The 21,251-nt window shown below is 41.3% G+C and overlaps 2 protein-coding genes across 3 annotated transcripts in view; both read right to left on the bottom strand.

Moving 5' to 3' along the window:
• Window positions 1-10,775, bottom strand: part of FOXK2 (forkhead box K2) — a 62,215-nt gene extending 51,440 nt beyond the window's left edge. The window contains exon 1 of one of the 2 annotated variants that reach the window (XM_051797512.1): window positions 10,723-10,775. In XM_051797512.1, the coding sequence (XP_051653472.1) occupies window positions 10,723-10,760 (38 nt within the window). In that variant the 5' untranslated portion in view covers window positions 10,761-10,775. Of the gene's footprint in view, window positions 1-2,918; window positions 3,351-10,722 lie in introns of those variants that run through there. The other variant, XM_051797513.1, reaches the window with a different exon arrangement.
• A 4,035-nt stretch (window positions 10,776-14,810) lies between these two features.
• On the bottom strand, window positions 14,811-17,158 carry LOC127475601 (zinc finger protein 692-like). The gene is made up of 5 exons (XM_051797574.1): window positions 17,108-17,158; window positions 15,893-16,096; window positions 15,679-15,804; window positions 15,236-15,361; window positions 14,811-15,149 (listed from the first exon to the last, which is right to left on the bottom strand). The coding sequence occupies exons 2-5, from the start codon at window positions 16,087-16,089 to the stop codon at window positions 15,062-15,064; spliced, it is 537 nt and encodes a 178-aa protein (XP_051653534.1). The 5' UTR covers window positions 16,090-16,096; window positions 17,108-17,158; the 3' UTR covers window positions 14,811-15,061.
• Between the last annotated feature and the right edge of the window lie 4,093 nt (window positions 17,159-21,251).

Genomic DNA, 21,251 nt, shown 5'->3' with positions numbered 1-21,251 from the left:
TAAGTAATAAAGCTGGAAAGTGTAATGCTCCTAAAAAGCCTAAGACACCCAGAAGAACATGTTTTTGTAGGAGGAATGGGAAGGAAGGTGAACAGAGCTACCTGACCTGCCACATGTTAGCGTGCTACTGACCTCAGAGGGAAGAGAAGTGAGCAATGTACAAGCCAAAACCACCCAGTGGCTCACTGGGCCAGCAGCTCGTTTGTAGAAATGCTTAATTACCCTGTCCATTCTAACCACAATCTGCCTGGTCCCTAACACGACCCAAAGAACCAGTCAGCATTTCTTACAAGTGCAAGGCAGAAAGCTTCTGGCTCAGCAATCAGTCACTGACACAGAGGAATTGCTTTCCTCCAGGTGGGGAACCCATCCAAAAACTAAGAAAAAAATAATCAGGCCAATTAATTCTTATCTGCAAAGAGCAATTGCACAAATGACCTGAAGTGGTCTGGGGAGGCCAGCAGGCAACTGGCCCCACGCTGGCACAGAGCAACTCTGGGAGTGACCAAAGGATAAAGCCACAGTGCCTTGGTGTGTTGTAAGCAACAACAGACAACAAAAAGATCAAATACACACCTTGAACAGAGAGTATCTCATCCACCCTCCCAGGTGATCACTCTGAAAAGAACTCCCCATCCCCACACCACCAAGTGATTTTTAGAAGCTGCAGCAGCATCTCTCTGTTAACTGGAAATGCAAACCCCCCTTGCTTTGCAATCCAGCCTTGCCTGATGCAGATCTTTGCCAAAGAAACAGTCAATTCATCTTCAGGCTTCTATTTTCTGTTTAAAATTTTGACACCAGAGAGAAAACTGGACCTGCTGATTGAAAAGCACTGAAGTTTTGTTACCCACTTCTGACCAAGTGCTCTGGCCCAAGGAAGTCCTGAAGCACCCTCAGGACACTGAGCCCTCTCACTGTATTGAATGTGGATCATTAGTCACTGCCATGGGTTATGACCCACAATTCTACTGTGACATATTCCTTCAAGTTTATTTGCCTTTCTTTTGCCACAGAATGCTAATCCCATCTCTTTGCTTGGATCAAGAAATGTACAGCAATTTAAGCAAATACTTAGAGAAGTACCTGTCAAAACACACCTGAGACCAAACTGCCTTTTCCATTTTCGCTGTCAGAATTGCTCAGTTCTGCAACATCCCCATGGAAAGCATCCTTATGGCTCCTTAATTCTTTGGGAGCTCAGATTGCATAGAGTATTTTCTGTGCACTCCCAGCTGTACATGTTTGAATAAAATGACGTTATTTTCTTCAAAAAACCAAGAATGGCTGGCACTTCTAGTGGGGAACAGCCCCACTAGAACACATCCAGTCTATTCACCAGGATAGAAGAATTTTTACTCCTCCCTAATCTTGAGCTGATTTTTTTTTTTCAATCTCCTTTTAGCACCCCTCCATCACATACCTTTATGATATGGTGCCATAAACAAACTAAACCATACAAAAAAATAAAAAGAAAAGCAGCAGATTGAGCTGCCAAGGTCCAGCTTATCTAGCAGAGGTGTTGCAGGCATCTGAAGGAGGTGAGTGCAGCAGTACCATGACACATGGCAGAACAGGGTCTAGAAAACAGGAATAGAAGCTGTAGCTTGGTTGGCAGAAAAAGAGAGATGAGAGGGAGTGGGGAGTGTAAGATAGGGCAGGCCAATGTATAAATAATTTAAATTAATCAAAACCAGACAGGAATTACAGAAATGTGAATCAACTACATGAAACTGATAAGCAAAGGCAAATTAAAACCAATACCAAGTGTGAATTAATAAGAATCAACAAGAAAAAAAGGGCTTTAAAACAATTATTTTCATGACAGAGTTCTAATTGAGATTTGTCATTTCAGGAGGAAAAAAAACTTTTATCAAAATCAGTTTGGTTTGGGGTTTTTTTGTTTGTTTTAAAATCAATGCCATTTGCTCAGCCAACAGAAAGCCAAAAGGAAAGGAACAGAGAAAAACAGAGACATATTTTTCTTTATGTCTGTCTCTGAAATATTTCTTACTCTGTCCAACAGGGTAATTACAGAACTAAGCAAACTTCAGGCAAGAGTTACTGAGATGTTGAGGTATGAAAAACTATTACACAAAGGTTAAGAAATGGCCATTGTTTTCAGTAGAGACGAGACAAATGTTACCTAAAAAATGCAACAAGGCTAAAGCACAGTGAGACAACCTCATGTTTATAAGATTCCTATAGGAAAATTGGCTGAAAGCACACAAAGAGATCCTATAAGGACTGTGGTGACAGCAGCACTATTTTTCACATCCATATAAAGTATTTAGCACTGGTATTTTTTTATTGCATAGCCAAAGCATGAACAACTTGAAATAGGAAATTTTCCATCCCTGTTAGAAGTCCTACAGCACAAGGACCAACCTCTGCTCTCTGTTTATACCCAACTTACCAACTATCAGTCTTGCCCACAATTGCATTTGTAACACTGACATAAGATGGAACTGCTGGAGAACCTGTTTTTTTTCCCCAAACTGCGTGTGGAGACTGAAACTAAGACTGCACATAAATGATCTAAACAACAACAAAAAGCACTTTAAAATGATTTAGACAAAAACCACAAACAAATTCTGTGCTGGATGGATTATGTTTGAGTCCTGTGCAAATCATGAGGTGTTCAAGCAACCTCCAAAAGGGCAGGGGGGAGAACAACAAACATTTCTGATAGGACAGACAGGAGTCTTTTCAAGATTCAGACTCATGTCAACATGTCTCACAATTCAGAGAGCAAGCATAGACTAGTCAGAGTACCTTAAAAAAAAAAAAAAAGAGTTGCTCAAATATCAATACCAAAGTCCTTCTGACACGGTGAGGAAAAAAAAAAAAATCAATAAAACCCAATTTATATCTACTGCAAATAGAACAGAATATTGAGGCAGAAAGATGTCACTTACTTTACACATTCACCTGGGTGGTGCATAATAAGCACTGTAAAGGTCAGTCCCTCGGGGGAGAACAGAACCACACATGAGGAAAACAGTTCCCTTCTGAGGATATTCAGAATTCCAACAGACAGACACTACCATCCATGATCAGGAGCAGAAAAATGAAGCTGAGTCTCATCAGTCAAAGGCCACCACAGGGCTGTGTGAGGGAACAGCCAGCAGAGAGTCTGTGACCAGAAGCCACTGATGCTCAGAGACAGTAATTACTGACAGATGTCCAAAGACAGAGCAATAAATCTCTCTGCTGAGGACTCGGGTTCTTCAAAGCTCATCTCCTCTACCTCAATTTATTTGGCTAATTGAATTAGCCTGTGGTTAATTTAAGATTATATTCTATTTTCATTTCAGTCTCAGAAAAGGAATGATGCAACAGAGTGTATTCCAACCAGCAAACAACCAACCTGCCTCGTGCCCGGCGTTCCCATGAATTCCCTACCCTCCGTGGGGCAGCCCTGCTGCCATGGGAACTGCCTGTTTGGATCCTGGCAGAACTGAGCACAGGAGGAATGGGAAACAATTCACAGGCAGCTTTTACAGTTGCCACACTCAGCAACACGGAGTTCTTATCAAACCACTGAGTGAGGGGCACAAATGGGATAGGGAATCACAGAATATCCTGAGCTGGAATGGACACGTCAGGATCATCCAGTCCAGCTCCTGGTCCTGCACAGACACAGACACCCACCCTGTCCCTGAGAGTTATCCAAACACTCCTGGAGCTCTGGCAGCCTTGGTGCTGTGCCCACTGCCCTGTTCAGTGCCAACCACCCTCTGGGGGAAGGACATTTTCCTGAGATCCAACCCTGAACATGTTATTCACTAAAAACCCCCAAAAATACAAGAAAACTTTTTTCTCAGCAAAAGTCATGGAAAGCCAACATGAACAGAAGCATTTCTATACATGTAATATATATGTGCACACACAATAATAAATAATACTATAAAATGCATTTAAATAGTAAATAATACTATAAAAATGCATTTGAAGTTTTTCTGAGGATAGACTGTAGCACCAGAGAAAAACAGTAACATGGATCAACTCCACAGCAGAGCATATTCCTCAGCATCAGCTATGGGACTTTTTTGACTTCCCATAAGCTGTTTATGCCACCTGAAACTTGCTGAGTACAAAAGCTTTGCAGTTTTACTACTGAAAATACAATATGTTAATACAGCAACCATAAAACCTCAAGATTATGAAAAGAAATCCAGCCATTTTTTAACAGGATCCTCAGATATAAACAAAACTAAACCCCGTGAGTAGAAGTAGAGCTGAAATATTAGTGGGCTGCAGCTGACATACACATATTTCCCTTTCTCCCATGGGCACAAACTTAAAACTGAAATCAGTCAACTTTCATACATCGCCATTAACATTTTTAACTCAAAATATTTTCGCTGAACACTTCTTCCCCTAAGAACATGAATTTTAGAACCTGTCTGTAAATAGAGCTGCTCCACAAGCCCTGCCCTGCAGAACTGCTGTCCCTGCCCTGGGGCTGGTCAGTGCTGGGCAGGAGAGGAGAAGTTCAGCCAAACAAACCAGCAACTCAACAGCTTCATTAGTGGGTTGGCAGGCTCCAAGGATTCTAATGAATTTTTAACTTTCTACTAATCAGTTCCAAGGGACTATTTGTATTTTCCCCCATCACATCCCTAATGGCACTTTTCACTCAAATTGCCTTTATTTTATTTAATAAAGCTGGGGGGTTTCCCTTCCCAGAAAACACTTAGTAAGGAGTTATTTGCAGGAATCAAATTGATTACTGATGTAAGCACAATTCTGCAAACTGACCTGTGACATGTGATTCAATGCATTCCCTCTGTATGTGCTGGTGCAGAGCTCTCCAGTTATGATTTTATTGCCAAGTTTGGGGGCACTCATTGTTTCATTTCTCCTCCATTTTTATTAAAGAAAAAAGGAATATAGAGAAAAACATGCTTCCCATAATTAACACCAGTAACAATCTTCAATTATTTCCACAGATACCATTTTCCCTTTGCAGATTTTCAACTTTTTCTGAATATCAGACATCTGTGATTCTGTCTTTGCACAAACCTAAACATGTAAATGCAGCTGAAAATCTCACTCCATTAAGTTTCTTCCTTTGCAAGAAAAGATTGAAAGGCTACTATTCCCAGTAAAAGTTCCAGTAATTCCTGAGGCAGGGTTTTAGCACATAAGAGAGGAAGAAAAACATCACTCACAACTGTAACTGAATAAAACAAGATTAGGATGGATGTAAGCAGGAAAGGAGAAAGAATCACTGGACATGCAGAAGAGGAACATTTTTGTATCTAATGATACTTTTTTCCTCTCTAATTCCCAATACAGAATTTTAAATAGAAAAATTATCCTCTTTGAGAGCACCTGCTGTCCTCTCACCATTAAATGCATGGACACTGCACTGCAGCTTGGAACTCACCTCTGCCACTTACACAACAAAGACCTGATATCAACAAGTAATCAGAATTTGAAACAAGTGAACTTCATCCTCACAAACATCTTTTTTTCCCCTCCTAATACCAGTTTGTGGATTTGCTTGGGGTTTTTTTGGAAAGGGATGAGACAGTGGGCAAATGAAGAAAAAAGTGCTTAAAAACAGCATTCTGGAAGCTCATAATTTTAAGTTAAACCCTTAATATCCTCTTTCTAGTGCTAAACAGGCTTTAAATTTGTCACTGAAAGCAGGTATTATTTGCCTAAGATGCCAGAACAATTTGACATTATAATTTAAGTAACTGGATCAGCTTTTTCCTCGATGCTTTTATGAATGACTACAAGGTGAGAAGGTATTTCACGACACAGATAAATATTTAGCCAACGGTTCAACCACAAAGCTTGCCGTGGTAGTGTCATTTCCTGGGCTTGCCACTGGTTCCCAGGCTCCCAGCACCTCCCTGGTGCCAGCAGAGGCCCATGTGACAGGGAACAAACCACATGAAGGCAGTGCCAGGATGAAAGAACAATGACACCACCCTCCTGAGGGGGAATTCCGGCAGCCAGGTGAGCTCCCACAGCCAGTCTGGTGCTGTGCTATCAGAGGCCGTGGTGAGGCTGGAATAAATTCCCAGGAAGAGGGGAGTGCAGCAGCTGTGGGAGCTGGAACACGAGCCCTGGCCTCCTGTTCCACCCCCAGACCCCCCGGGCTCCGTTCCCTGAATAGCCGGACGGGCAGTACCGGCCAGTCTTGGAATGGAGGGCTGACAGGAACACTGTGCACACTCATGGGGCATTTTTAGACTTTGATCAGGGATCCTCCTCTGGCTATGGCTTCTGGAAGCTATCCTAAAAAAAGAAAAAGCACCTTATCCCTATATTTCCTATATTTATAACCCATCAGTCTGAAAATAAAGTTATTTAAATCTTTATCTTATAACCAGACTTCAAAAAAATGCTGATTTAGGACTAGTTTAGGTAGAGAACAGCTACATGACCCACCAGTTATTTTCTGTACACATTCATAAAACACACCAGCAGCTGTTCTTAATTTATGGCAAAGTTCCCAAAGTACAACCTGGTGAGATATTTGTGCTCAAATCTTGCCCAGGCTCAAAGCTGTGAGCCCACACCAACACACAGTCAGAATGTTAAAGGCAAAACATTCACTTAAGGGAATCATTCTCTTCAACCTGGACCTTCAGCTGCCCTTTTGGAAAAGGAAAGACAAGTCATTTGGATATATTAAATATGTTGCAAAATAAATATTATCCACAAGTAGTTCTATCTAATTTGGGATTTAAAACAGCACAAGAAGTATCAGAGCTGCTCTGCAGAGATTCAGTTTAAGTCATCCCAGATCAAGAGCTGAATCACAAGCTAACCACTACTGTACTACACCCAAAGCCAGGCTGAGTTTATCCTATGATGAATTTTTTAAACTCCAACAGAATCCTACTAAAATAGGATTTTATTTTTTGCCACTGAAGATAACACTTGTTGTCTTAGTGTTGCTGAGTGTTTGCATTTGAAAAATAGGTCACGTCAAGAACTGCTTTGAAATGATTGTTTAAACAAAGCTTACAAACAGAGATAAAATTCTTCTGCTGGAATGTCTTCTAATGTCTGCACCAAGGTTGATCATCCAGGAAGGAGCACAGAGGAGAGCAAAGGGATTTGTGAAGAGAACCAGGAAGAGCAAGAATGAGATTTCACAGACACAAAGATGTGGAGATAAAGGGCAGGAATACACACTGACACCAGGAAAGCAGAATAAGCCTGTTTTGAAAAACAATTACTTCTTTAATTAGCTTTAAAATATCTAAAAACCAATTTTTCTAGGAAAGTATATGCAGTTCTTCACTTAATCTGATTGAAGCCAATAAGCCAGTGTAACCAAATTAAATAGCAGTGTATGTCCATACAAGATACCCTGATTTTTCCATGTCTCTACCTCCTGAACACTCATTTACCAAACTATTTTTGCCCCTATTAACACAAGATAATTACAAACACCACACATGATAGCAGTCATATAAGAAAGAATGCTTAACACAGTATCTGTGCTCATCTTCCTTCAGAACATATCCTTTCTTAAAGCCCAAAAAAGGTCTTTGGGATACATCTTAAAACATCTCCACATCACACACTGTTACCTAGAACAGACAAAACTATTCAAATCAGCAATTGTAGCTGTATAATTTACCTGTCCACACGAATATATTTTAAGCATTCCCACACTGTCAGGTCATGTATCTTAAAAAACATGAATCAGGATCTTGACTAGTATAGTAACAGTCAAAAAAAAAAAATGGAAAACAGCAATGCAAGATGAATCCAACTTCCTGGATTCTATGTTCTATGAAACAACATTTCCAAATTCTATAAAATACTTATTTTCAGAACCCAGCTAGCCAAGGCCACAGGAAACCTGATCCAAACCTGAAGTCAGCCCTGCTTGGAGCAGGGTGGATAAGATGACCTTCAGAGATCCCTTCCAATCCATGTTAGTTCAAGATTTCATAAAATAAACTGGAGAATGAGAGTGTGTTTGTACACACAAACATTTGCCCTCTTTCTTTCCAGACACCCTGGGCAATCTATGGCTACAACTACATGGAACACTGCATGGAAAGCAGGACTACAAACAGCACTGAGCGGGGCAGACTGATTTTGGCATCTTAAATACACACCAGTTTTACATTTATGCACAAGAACTATAGACAAATGTATTGACCTTAGTGAGGTGGTGAAGATGTGAGACTTCTCACTTATCAGCTCTACCTGATCTCAGGAGAGTCCAGTTTATCTGCTGAATCCTCAGCAGGGTGAAAACACATCCCCACTGCCAGAGCTCTGACTCCTGTACTGGTGAGGAATCTCTCTGGAATTATAAATTATATTAATTGCTTCTGCTGAGACAGGGGAAAAGAAAGGATGCAGGCTTGTCTTGACAGAGGTAACCACTCAAACCACAGAAAACACTCAGCTTCACCATTCCTCTGTAACCCACATTTCATTCACACATCTCAAACTGAAACTCCACTACTCCTACCTTTGGAATTCCTCCTTTGATGCATTTTCCCTCCTGCCATCCACTGATCAGCATTTTCAGTGGTGACTCAGGAGAACACACCAAACATGACACGTGGCTGAAACCCTCTCGGGGTGCCCCGATTTAGCCCCAAACACACATCACTGAACAGCACAGGACAGGAAAACATCTCACAGGAGTAACAAGCACCATCCCACTGATGGGAGTATTTCATACTATGAAATCAGACAAATGATCATGCCTTATAACAAGTTACATTTCAAATTTATTCCTATTCTACCACGAGATAAAAGCCAAGATGATCTACTAAGCCTGAGGAATTCAGAACCACGTTTTTTCACGTAACCTATTCCAGCCTCTCACCTCAGTTCTACTCCCCTCTCCAGTGGTGTCTGTGATGACCTACAGAACTCCTTATTTCACCAAGAAAGTTGCAAGAGTTAGTTTAAATCATTTTTTCCTCATGTTTTGTTGGTATTTTTACTACAGAAGTAAATCACAATACAGGCCAGACAGCCTTTCTCCAACAAGACACAGTAAGTTCTCAAGTGATACCAAGTTACTTGAGCTAAGAGCACAATTGTAATTATTGTGATTTTACAAAATAATTTACTGTAAAGGCAAAATATCAGAAGACTAAGTTAGTGCTATGAAAACTGGTGTTATTGTAACTTCAGTTCTTTAGGTAATGGTCTGAAATTTAAGTTCAGCACAGGACCTGTCCTTATTTGGAAGTTTCCCAGTTTCCATACTTAAAATACTCACATTTCAAAAGGTTTGATAGATGCAGTTCCAAGGAAACCAACTGGCACAGTAAACCCATTTAACAAACACAAAACAAAACTAAAAGTCAGTGTTTTTACAGCCACTGCTTGCCTTTCACTATAAACCTATATAGAATTTTTTCTCATTTCCATATTTTATTTTTCTGCCCTAAGTACTCAGTATTGCCAAGAACAAACTTACTATGTTGCTCAGAGTAATTCTTCTACATGTACATTTTTAATTTATCATTGGAACAAGAGTCTAAATAATTCCTTCAGATTTAGTTCTGCCATTTGAACATAGTCAAGTTCCACAATTCCCACAGACCCACAGGTGCAGAAAACCTCACTTGGACAAAAGCAGAGCCGTTGTTCTTGTCATATTCTTGGCAGAATCAGAACCATTTCCATCCACCATTCTGCAAACTTCACTGGAAAACACTAAGGATAATATTCTGCCCTACAGAAGTCAGGTACTCTAAAGCATAAGTTGATATAGCAACCCAAATATATCATCCATCACATTATAACATTACAAAAGGAAGTTTTAAAGAGTCTACTATCCCTTGATTTTTCTTCAGCATGAAGTGCCAGTCTAATGGGAGATCTGAGGGAAGCATTAGTAAGGGCTGAATTGTCCTATATTCATGTCCTATGAACCAGAATAATCATTCTACCAGTAATTTATGTAGCAAGTGCCCCTCAACACATCACACATTTGCAGTGTTAATCTACCTCATAACAGTAAGTTGTTCAATAATATACACATTTGCAGTGTGCATTTAAAGAGGCACAAAGAGGAGGCTGAACAAGCCAAGAATATGGTGCCCACATGCCCCAGAAGGGCAGAGCTCCTCCCTGCAGCTGCAGATTCTTGTGATCTTGAGGAAAACAGAACTGAGGGCTGAGTCCTTTTCCCTTCTCACTCTGATGACAGTGGCAACCAAAAATCTGAGAGCACTGAAAGACACAAGTGTCACTTTTCCTGTGAGCCAGAGTTACTTACATGAATGAATGTTTGGTAGTCAAGGAAAAATTGCTAAGGCACAGAGCAAAGGGAGAACACAAACACAAAGGAAGTGGCATTTTCATTCTGAGAAAGCTTCAAAAAAATCACCTTCTCAACTTTTTTTTTTTTTTTAAGAGCTGTCTGTGCAACATTTGGCAAAAGATCTGTTGTTCATAAGACAACACCGAATTTGGGTATTTCAAAAGCACCAGGATAATATTTCAGAGCAACTGTTTCTTACAGCCAGTGAAGTAGCTCATTTAAAAAAACTGAATGTGGAGTGTAATGACCTAATTAGGGGAATTTCTCCCCAGAGAGAGGCTGCTCTAGTGTAAGATGATGGGAAAACCCAGCTGGTTTGAATACTGTAAGATCAAGACCTGAATGCTTTTGCAAGTGTGTGGTTGAAGAAAAAAAAATTATACTCAGAAGGCTGGAAGTTTCTGTCCTTGTGACAAACACACACTGAATAGAGTTGTACTAACCTCAGCTTCTCAGTTAGAAACCTCCCAGGATTACTCATACCTGGTAACCACAAAACAAATTCAGAACTGCCAACACTATTCTGTTGAACTTCAGTTACTGAAAGTACTCCACACTTATTTCATCTCTGTTAGAGAAGAAAATAATTAAGAGGTGTCATATCAGCTCCTATATCAGCTTTCGTGGTATCAAAAGCAAAAACTAAAGCAAGAGATCAAATTATTCAGTAACAAAATATATTTAGATAAATTACTCAGTAGCTGATCTCAATTACTCCTTTTTTTGAAGACACCAACACAACACTCTATAGTCCAGTATTTTTACTTAAGGGTATAATTAATAAACTGCACAAATACCTTCCAAGACATGGAACATGTTAAATTTGTTCCCTAAGAAAAAGCATTCCAAGAAACACTTTCAGATGGAAGCACTTGATGCTGCAACTGCCACCAGAACACTGTTTCTATCTTAAACCTTTTGAGTTTTAAATAAAATGTGAAGAACTTAGTAATACAACCTACAGAAAGTTACTGAATTCTGGCTAAGTTTGAGCAAGACCATGAACATTTTGGCTTGTCCTTCCTTGTTGCCCCTCAGACTCTCCCAGGGAAAATAATCCACCCCACACACTTTATTAACATTAACATAACACGGTAAAACTTCAGGGAATTAAGTTTAATGTGCTGTTCAACACATAACATGGAGTTTCATACAACTTACAGTTCACAATACCCTCACAGCAAAATCAAAACAGACCAAAAACTGCCCCAGTATTGTTAGGCAAGAGCTCGATTTTCTTCTTGCTGCTCACCCTGAAAAGTAACACAATGAGAACCAGTTACAATGTGACATTCAAACACCTAAATATGAAATATGTTCACATTGTTTCTCTAAGTCTGTCTAGGCAAGTGCACTCCCCTAATACGATCTTCTAACTTGGAAATAACAGAAAACACAACACTATTTCCATTTGTGCTTTTGGATGTACAATACATACAAACAGACCATCATCTTATGTTTTTATGATGCAGAAACAGAGGTTTCACTGCAGTGAAATACAGATCAACATTTAGCATGACAATAAAGTAAATTATTTAATTGTCTAACTAACCACTCAATTTACTGTAAGGTAGAGCCATGTTCCACATTCACTTCCGAGTCACATTAGAGAAATAACCACAGACTGTGGTTTGCCAGGGGAGGGAGGTGCTTGGGTTTGGGTTTTTTCATCTTTTCTTTTTTCTTTTTTAAATTAAAAACCGACTATGAACACTAAAGACCAACACCAGCACACGCAGAATCTTTTAGTTCAGTTAAAAATTGCTACTAGTCAAAACAATGCATCAGAAAATCAATTTATTGGGAGAGCACAGGAAATTGTCCTGCTAAGCAGGTTATTTTTTATCAGGCTTTCCCCCTCCCCATTTCTTTGAAATGAAATCTAAGTTTTCCTTTCCTGCTTGCTAAGAAACTCCTCAGCTGTTCATGCCATTGTCAAGGCATGGTAAGTCTCCAGCATCAACAGCTTGCTGCACTTTCCCTCCAGACTGTTTATTTGCTTTCCAAGGGAATTACACTTTAGGAGAGCCAGTGTGAAGCTGAAGCCTCCCTTTAAAGCTGTAGCTTCCCAACTCAACATTTACTATTGACTGACACCCACCCATCCTACAAGTTTCAATCTTCCTCATCAAACTGCTGTGACAGTTCTGAGTAATTATTTTATATTTCTATTCTGCTTCATTTTTATACTGAATCAAGGCCAAAAAAGATACAGTCCATAAGCAAATCTGAGGAAAGTCAGTTCATAGAATCACAGAATGGTTTGGGTTGGAAGAGACCTTAAAGATCATCTCATTTCAACCCTCTGTTATGGGCAGTTCTGTCATGAAAATCTGTCTCATTAATGCAGATACAAGTAAAGGAATTTTTGAATCCCTATCATTCGAATACTCCAACAGTAAAAGAATCTCAAATCCTCCAAAGCTTCTTCAAAAAAAAAAAAAACCCTGTTCCACTCCTTTGACTCATCACTCTTCAATATTAGAGCAAGTAAGGCACATTAAATAATAAAAAAATTGTTTAATACCTGCTCTGACAGTTTTATACATTACAGAAAAAGAATTTTAAACTAGTTTGGTTAATAATCCAAATGTTAAAGCTGAAAGATAGTAAGAGAAGAAGCCTTAGAGAATAACTGAATCTCTTCAGGAACCTCACTGGACTTTGGTCAGTAACCCTTCCTTTGGCTTTGCTCTGCTAATGCACCTTTAAATCAGATTTCTGTACTTTCTTTCTTTCCTCTTATTTCAACATGCCAGAACTCAGAAAGCTGTACCCTTTTACTGGCAAGAATCCTCAAGTCACTGCCATTGACCCCCTCACTGTTTCTCCACCAACTACACTCTCCACAACAGCAGCAACTGCTGAGAGCCAATGTCATTGGGCAAGACTCCAAAAACAAGAGAGAAAGCAAACATTAAACCCCTGATAAAGCTGAGTTCAAGTGTTCTTGCTCCATTGCCTTTGATGTGTCCAGTTCCTTAACAGTGTTTAGCCAGCCTAAACCCAGATTTGATAGTAAGAAGAATACAACAGCTGCTTTATGACTATTAACTCAGAATGTGCTAATAAAGCACCTACAACAAGACCTTGTGCTTTTCCTGGCCCCTTTTAGGCAGCACAGAATGAAACACCACCTTTGGTAAAGCCCAAAACAGCAACAGCAACAGGAAAATATGACACCCAAGTGCCTGGAGAGCAGGAAATACCTGCCTTCAGTGCCTGCCTTCAATAGGAAGTGCAGCACCACGCCTTTAAAAACAAGAAGAAAATAAAGATAGACATTAACATAACCAATGTTCCTTTCTGAAGAAAACTCCTCACTATTTTCTACAGCAATTAAGAATTTGCCCAGACTTCTAAAAACACTGAGTTAGCAACTGAGTTTGGCCTTACTTTTAAGACCCAAGCTCAGCTACCAAAATGACTTTGAGCAAATCACTTGACCCTGTGGGGACATCCCACAGCCAGTGAGAGCCTCAATGACACCCTCACTGCTCCTCACTGCTCTACTGGGAACGAAAACCAAACCCAACCAAACACCAGTGGTGTGATGTTCAGACACTGAAACGTAAACCATTTTCCTCACAGTGAGGTTATACAACTACTCCTGGAAGGTAAACATTCCCTGGAATTACACAGTGTGTCCTAGGATGTTTGTTCTTATCTTTGAATCTCCTCATCCTTAGACAGCTGTTGTTCTTCAGCTTTACAGAATCACCACTGCACATGTGCCTAATCATTTCTCCAGCATTTCATGTACTCAGTCTGATGTAGCATCTTCACACAGACATGAGACTGTTCCAAAGCCTCATCACCTTACCTTTTAGGGTACCTGAAAGTTTTTCTCATACCAAACCACCTTTCACAATATTTCTCACATCTCAGAAGGCTAAAATCAGCAATCAATTAAACACAAACCCTCTGTCTCACCTGTATCAAATCAGTCCCAGGAATTCAATTATTGCTGCACTCCAAACTAAAATTACATTGCCAGTGAAAAATGCTGTTTTGAAGAATGTACTTGAATTTGTCAGCTTCATCAGCACTGGTATTTGTTTTCTCCTGCCCTAGCTTCCAAGAATTCTTCTGTGCCACGGAACTGCTTTCAGAACCTCAGGTTGTTTGCCTACTAAAATGAAAAGTAAGAAGAATTAGCAAAGTCAGAAGCAAGACCACAATGGAAGGTGACAAACAAACATGGTACTTGACATACTTCACCATCTTAGCGAGGGGTTTGGACACACCATGCAATGCCAGGGCAATGTCCTACGGCCTCTGTGTCCCCCTGCACACATCAGAAAATACAGTTTTATAAAGGTCAGACAACTAAGACATGGATGAAATTACAATTATTCAGTAACACTGTTGTGGATAATCAAAACCTGAACAAAGAGTAATGGACAAGCATACCTATTGGAGGCTCCTCTGATCTCAATGGGAATGCCTCAGTTACTGGAGACACTGCAGTAACACAGACCAGCAGCCGGTGGTGGGGTGGCCTCGCTGAGCACAGCACTATTTCTAGATAGTTTAACACATCACTTAGTGTGTAACATCACTCAGTCAACAGGGAAACATTTTTCTTCTGAGAAAGGTTAAAGCACATGCAGCTGCACTTGCCTGGACATTGTACTCCTGTAAATATCCAACTGCTGAGGAGGATACATGTAAAGCACTGGCTATTTCCTTGTTCACTCATGACCTTGAATACAATTAGGGAAGGCAGTCGCTGAACAAATATTTTTGCTGTGTGTACTCTTACAACTCTTCCAAAATCTCTCAGATTTTTGCCTCAGAAGAACTAGACCATCTACTGTGCACCAAGACGTTTTCAGATAATGATTCAGAGCATGAATGACATGAACTTCTAATAAACAAAATTAAATATGATAATAAAATCAACTCAAAATACTTTCGAATGCAAAACATGCAAAGGACCACAGTGTCACTAACGTGTCATCTGCCCGTGCCAACACACAGTCCTGGGGTGTCTCTCGCTCCTCCTTCACAGTCACAACTCTCACATCTCCCAGGCCAGAACAAGCAGATTCTTTATGCAGCTGCTCAGCATTGTCATACCTGCAAATACAACCCAGATTGTTGACTGAAACACTTCTTCGGCAAAAAAGTTCCATCTCTGTTTCACCTACCACCAGTGTCAGGTGCTCAGCAATGCAAACAACAAAACAGACAGAAGCTCTTTGGCAAAAGATATTAAAAATCTTCAATTTTAATTAAATTATATTACACTTTCCTTTTATAGATATAACTTTCACCTTTTTAAGTATCAGCTAAGTTTTTAAGTATTATTTTTAAGTATCAGCTACAGTCTTTCAAGTAGTACCGAGGAACACATTTCATCCCCCCTTCCCATGTAAAGAGAGGACAGTACTCACGTCCCATCTGCTGCTATTAAAGATGTGCTGCCTGACAGAGCTCTTTCTTCCTTCACAGTGATCCTCCTGACACCCTCAGGGAGGGGACAGAGCGGGGCTTTTGACAGTGGGTCGTAGCTGTCATACCTAGAAAAGAAATACACAATTGGTATCAACACCCAGCACTATTTACTCAGTATTAGTAAACAGAGGAGTGTTGTGGCAATATACCCACAAATCCAATAAAAACCCTGCAACTTCTGCATCGTTCCTGAAATCCAGCTTCTCCTTAAGTGTCAGCCACCGCTCAATGTGATTTCCCACATAAATCCTCGTTTTGCCCCTTCTTCTATCAAGACTTTGCTTTCTCTTTTTCTTTTCCAGGAAGGACAACACCGGGGGCCTTCCACACCTCTTTGCTGGCAGGGACATGGTGAGCCTGGAAACAAAGGAGAGACTTCAATGAATGGCAGCTCAGAGCAATGGGTGGGACCTCAGCGTTCCGAGCCACCACAGTGGTGACGGCCACGTGCCTCTGGCTCCTTGGATGTCAAACACCTACCCCTGAGGTGTTTGACCCCTCACACACTTGTCCCTGAGGGGAGGGAAAGGCCCCCTGACGACAACACCTCTGATGAGGGGGAGAAGAGCCCTTCACACAGCAACACCGGAGGGGGGAGAAGAGCCCCTCACACAGCTGCCCCTGAGGGTGGGGAAAAGCCCCTCATACAGCTGCCCCTGAGGGTGGGGAACGAGCCCCTCACACAACCACCCCTCAGAAGGGAAAAGGTCCCTCACACAGCCGCCCCTGAGGGGGGAACAAGCCCCTCACACAGCCGCCCCTGAGGGGGGAACAAGCCCCTCACACAGCCGCCCTTGAGGGTGGGGAAAAGCCCCTCACACAGCTGCCCCTGAGGAGGAAAAAGGTCCCTCACACGGCCGCCCCTGAGGAGGAAAAAGGTCCCTCACACGGCCGCCCCCGAGGAGGAAAAAGAGCCCCTCACACGGCCGCCCCTGAGGGGAAAAAGAGCCCCTCACACGGCCGCCCCTGAGGGGAAAAAGAGCCCCTCACACGGCCGCCCCTGAGGGGAAAAAGAGCCCCTCACACGGCCGCCCCTGAGGAGGAAAAAGGTCCCTCACACGGCCGCCCCCGAGGGGAAAAAGAGCCCCTCACACGGCCGCCTCTGAAGTGGGGACGAAACCCTAACGCCGCCGCGCCAGGGAAGGGGACAAGAGCTCCTCTCACAGCCACTCCTGAGGGGGGAAAGCCGCTCACACAGCCGCCACTAAGGCAGGGTGAAAAGCCCCTCACGCCGCCCAAGGGGGAACAGTCCCGCCTCACACCTCCCCCGAGAGGGGACAAGTCCTTCCCCGGGGCGGTCCCCCGAGCCCTCAGCCCCTCCCGCTCCCGCCGCCCCCTCACACGCTCCCCCCGAGGTCGGTCCCTCACCCGCCGCGCTGCCGACCGAGGTAAACACGAGGCACGTGATCGACGGCGCACGTGACCACAGAAGGGGCACGTGACGGGCGGCGGCGCGCGCTGATGGCGCGAAAATCACGTGAGGGCGGGGCGGGTCCGACCCTCCGGGTTTAAGGAAAACGGCTTAAAAGGGTTTTTTTAATGTCAAAACAGGGCCGTAACTACTGTCACGTCTGCTGAGGGAGCGGTCAGCGGTGCGCAGGTAAAAACTGCTCTCTACAAATCGCTGAAGGTCAGAGGAAGTGGTAACGCAATATATATTTTTTGAATATTCATTTGATCTCAAACTGAAGTAAATGTGTTATACACGATAATTAAAAAAAATAAAAAAATTGAAGTTTCCCCAAGCAACTCCCAGCAGGAGTTCCCAAAATACTTATCTTACCTTCTTAAAGGCCAAGTCAGAGACAAAACTGGAATCGTCCCCTGAAGAGCAAAAAAATGTTTGAAGTGTGAGTTACCTGTTAAAATACTAAATCGGTGACACAGAGAGAAAGGAAATGCAGCGTAAATTTGGACTCCCTGCTGGCACAGTGTGTTATAACAGCGACATGCACACAGGCTGCATTGCACCAGCTGCTCGGCACCTCCACACGCTCCTGCTGACACACACTGCATTGTTAAATAAGTAAATAAAAATGCAGACCAGTAGCTGGCAATATTTACGGATTATTTTATATAAACAGGAGAGGGAAAGTGGCATGTACCAATTTTTTTTTTTTCATTTCTCCTGTTGGTTTTGGTACAATCACAGTAACAAGTTGGCTCAAGAGCTGGGACGTGACTGAGGGCTGATAGAAACATTTATTTCAATGAGCTGAATGAGCTGAATAACCAAAACACTTTGGGTTTTTGTTTGTTGTCCAACATTTACATAACTTGAAAATAAAGAAGTGAAGAAGAAAAAAGCCATCACATCCTGAAATCTATCTCAGTCTTTTTTTCATTTACAGCTGCAGCACGTGAGCAGATTTTCATGGCACGTTTTACTGTGTGAGTTAATAGAGAAGTAAGTTTTAAAGGATTATTGTGGCATAATTACAAGTTCTCTCAAAATAGCTCAAATTCTCAGTGATATATGTATATTAAGATAATACCTTGCACTTCACTCTTTCATTTAAATATAATTCCTTCTCATTTACCATTATTTCTGTAAAATACTTACTGGCACTGTTTCCAAATAAACTGTTAAGAGGCTTTTTATATTTATCTCTTCTGACTGCCTTCACAAATATAGTTATTGTCTGTATAAATAGATTCACATTCCAAATAACAGAACTGTGTGAACCACCAAAAGCTGTTGTGTGCTTTAAGTTCCTGTTTGTCTTGAAATCACAAAGCTGCTGGGAGAAGCAAGAGGGTACAGACAACATTTATTTCTACCAAGTAATTTGGAAACAAAAGCATTTATGCAGCAACTCACCTCTTATGCCAACAAAGTTAAGCAATCTGCTGTTTGTCTACCTGCTAGTAAAATTAAAAACAGGATTTAAAAACAAATCCGTGCCTGTGTTCTCAAAAATTAATTAATACATTAAAAAAAAATCAAATCCTTTAAGTTAATATATATTTGCCATATTTGTGGAGGTTTTTATATTCTTCTCATTAAGATTTGTCAGCCAGTGTTAATTTCTGCTGCTTCAGCTGATCCTGGCTGTGTGACACACCAATATTTATATTAAATATTGTCCCACCAATGTTACATTAATGTTGGTTTTACCACTTGCCTGCCCCTGTCAGCAAGGTCTCTTTACTCAGGTCCTTTAAAGAACAGCATTCCTGGTACAAGGAATTATGTGTTAGAGATCAGCTGCTGCTCAGGAATGGAATTCCAGAGCCAAGAGCCCGAGCTCAGCAAAGGTTGAGGTTTGTTTTCCACAGCAAGGCACAGAAATGGAACTGAGGGCACCAGGTGCAGAAGCTGCCTCCTCCCAGTCCCAACTGCAGCCACACAGGAAGGAATTCCAGAGGTTTATATAGTTTATATATATTTCTATATATTCATAGAGGTTTAAATAGCAGTCTTGCTGCTGCATTACTTCAACTCACTCTCTCCTCTTCCATCCTGGCTGTGCTACCACTTTTCTGCTGATGAATATTTTCCTGTTGCTTCATTAGTTTCCAGAGCAAACATCTCATCTTTGAGCTCCCAAATTTAGTTACCAGCTCTAAGCATGGCAGTAATGCACCTTACAAACTCCAGAAGCTTTCTGCCTCCTGAAGCAGCATTTTCAATATAAAATGCCCTGTGTTGCTACAAGAGCCATCAGTGAACCCAGAACCAGAAATGTGTTTAAATACCCCATTTGTCTCCTGTTTTATAAGTGTTTGTGAGATGAGACTGAGAAACTGCTCCCTGGAAATGCTGATGCAAATTCCTTCATAGAGTAATTAATTTATCTGTGCAATAGAATAAAACCCAGAGACCAAGCTGATCCAGCCAAGTAGCTTGTTTCCAGAAGGCATGGGAGGCTCAGTCCTTTAACTGGGATGTTCTCCCAGGTTCCAGTTATCTGTTATTTAAAGACTTTGAAGACAAGAGGGTGAATCCAAACCATTACAGTGGAATACTGACACCCCATTAAAAACCACAGCACAACAGTGACATTAATAGCCCTCCCCAAAGACCAACTCTCATCTTTCATAGCTTTAATCAGTCTGTTTCTAACCTGAAACTGTTTAATAATAGAAATGAGAATAAAGCTGCAAACCACAAGGTTTATCACAGCAGAATTCATTCCAGCAAGTCTTTGCTCGTGTTAAAGTTCTTAATGAACTTTCAGAACACGCCAATTTGTTAAGCACAGATTATAAAAGATAAATTGTCACTCAGCTTTCAAACAGCTCATTTCCAAAGCAACCTCACAGTCATTTGGGTCTTCGTGATACAACACAGGAACTGTTTTATTCCAAGAGATTTTAAGAAAAATGAAGTTTAGCAAGACCTGCATTCTCATTCCACCTTGATCCATATAAACAAAATAATACCAAAGTAGGATTCCTTACATTTACTGATCACTGCTGGGGATGATTTATCACATTTAAATTCTTTCACATCAGCTTCATAGCTTGAGTCTTTCATCTAAGTTATCATCATATCTGCAAAGAATTAATAATTTTTATATTAGAAAGCAACTCAGTTATGCTGTGTGGTACCTAATGTAAAATAAAGCTTTCAATGCAGAAAATATACAGTAAAAAAAAGTTGAACAGTCAAACAAACCAATAAGCAAATACATCTCTGACAATATATTTGTTTCGTGTTTCCTATTTTTACTTTCTCCCCCTCACCATCTGCCTCTGTTCTGCTTTCTCTTTCAAAAAGCATCCACCTCGTTTTTAGCTTTGCTCAGCCCATCACAGGATTCAGGCTGAATAGAAACAAAATTCCCAATGCCAAAGCCACAAAAGGCACTGCCTCTTCATAAAAGGCCTTCTAAAAATAACTCTCCTTTTTCTTACAATAGCTGCAGGTTCTTTAAGAGCCAGAATCCGTATCGATTCAGTGCTCTCCTACACACACCCTCCAGACAAAGGAACTCCAGTTGTTTAGCCCCTGGTAGCTCTGGACTGTACCTGTACCTTCAGTGCTGCTGCTTTTGCCAGACCTTCCCCTGTTCTTTTGGTAGCCAGCCCTGAATCCCACAGAGCGAGATCCCACAGTGTGGAGAAAGAAGGTGAATTACAGGACCTGCAGGAATTCCAGCTGTTTCTGTGTTTGAGCAGAGATTATGTGGTTGAACTACACTGAACTCCTGGTGAAGGATTCAAGCCAGCCAGATGGTTGGCTTTGCTTAAGACAACCTGCATGAAAATAAAAGCATTTTGGGGAGACCAGAAGGAAATAGTGAGAAATAGAGAGTTCCCTTCATTGACATGTACCATGCTCAGGAGAGCTCTGCAGTGCCAGAACCTGCACTGGGCTGTGTCCAGAGAAGGCAGGGGATAATAAGGAGAAGATAAAATACAGAAAGGTACTTGCCAGTGGCAGCACAATAATCTGATGTCCTGAGGGACATAAAGCTTGTGGCAGTTTCTCATTTATGAGTCAATTCTCTGTAGCAACCATGTGAATTTGGTAAGTGAACCTTAGTGAGTTTGGTATTGCAGTCAG

Source organism: Manacus candei, unplaced genomic scaffold, assembly GCF_025592945.1.
Source record: "Manacus candei isolate 608988 ecotype Guabito, Panama unplaced genomic scaffold, ASM2559294v1 h1tg000047l, whole genome shotgun sequence".
Classification (NCBI taxonomy): Eukaryota; Metazoa; Chordata; class Aves; order Passeriformes; family Pipridae; genus Manacus; species Manacus candei.
The sequence above is the reverse complement of the archived record's forward strand: the minus strand, read 5'-3'. Positions and strand labels throughout refer to the sequence as shown.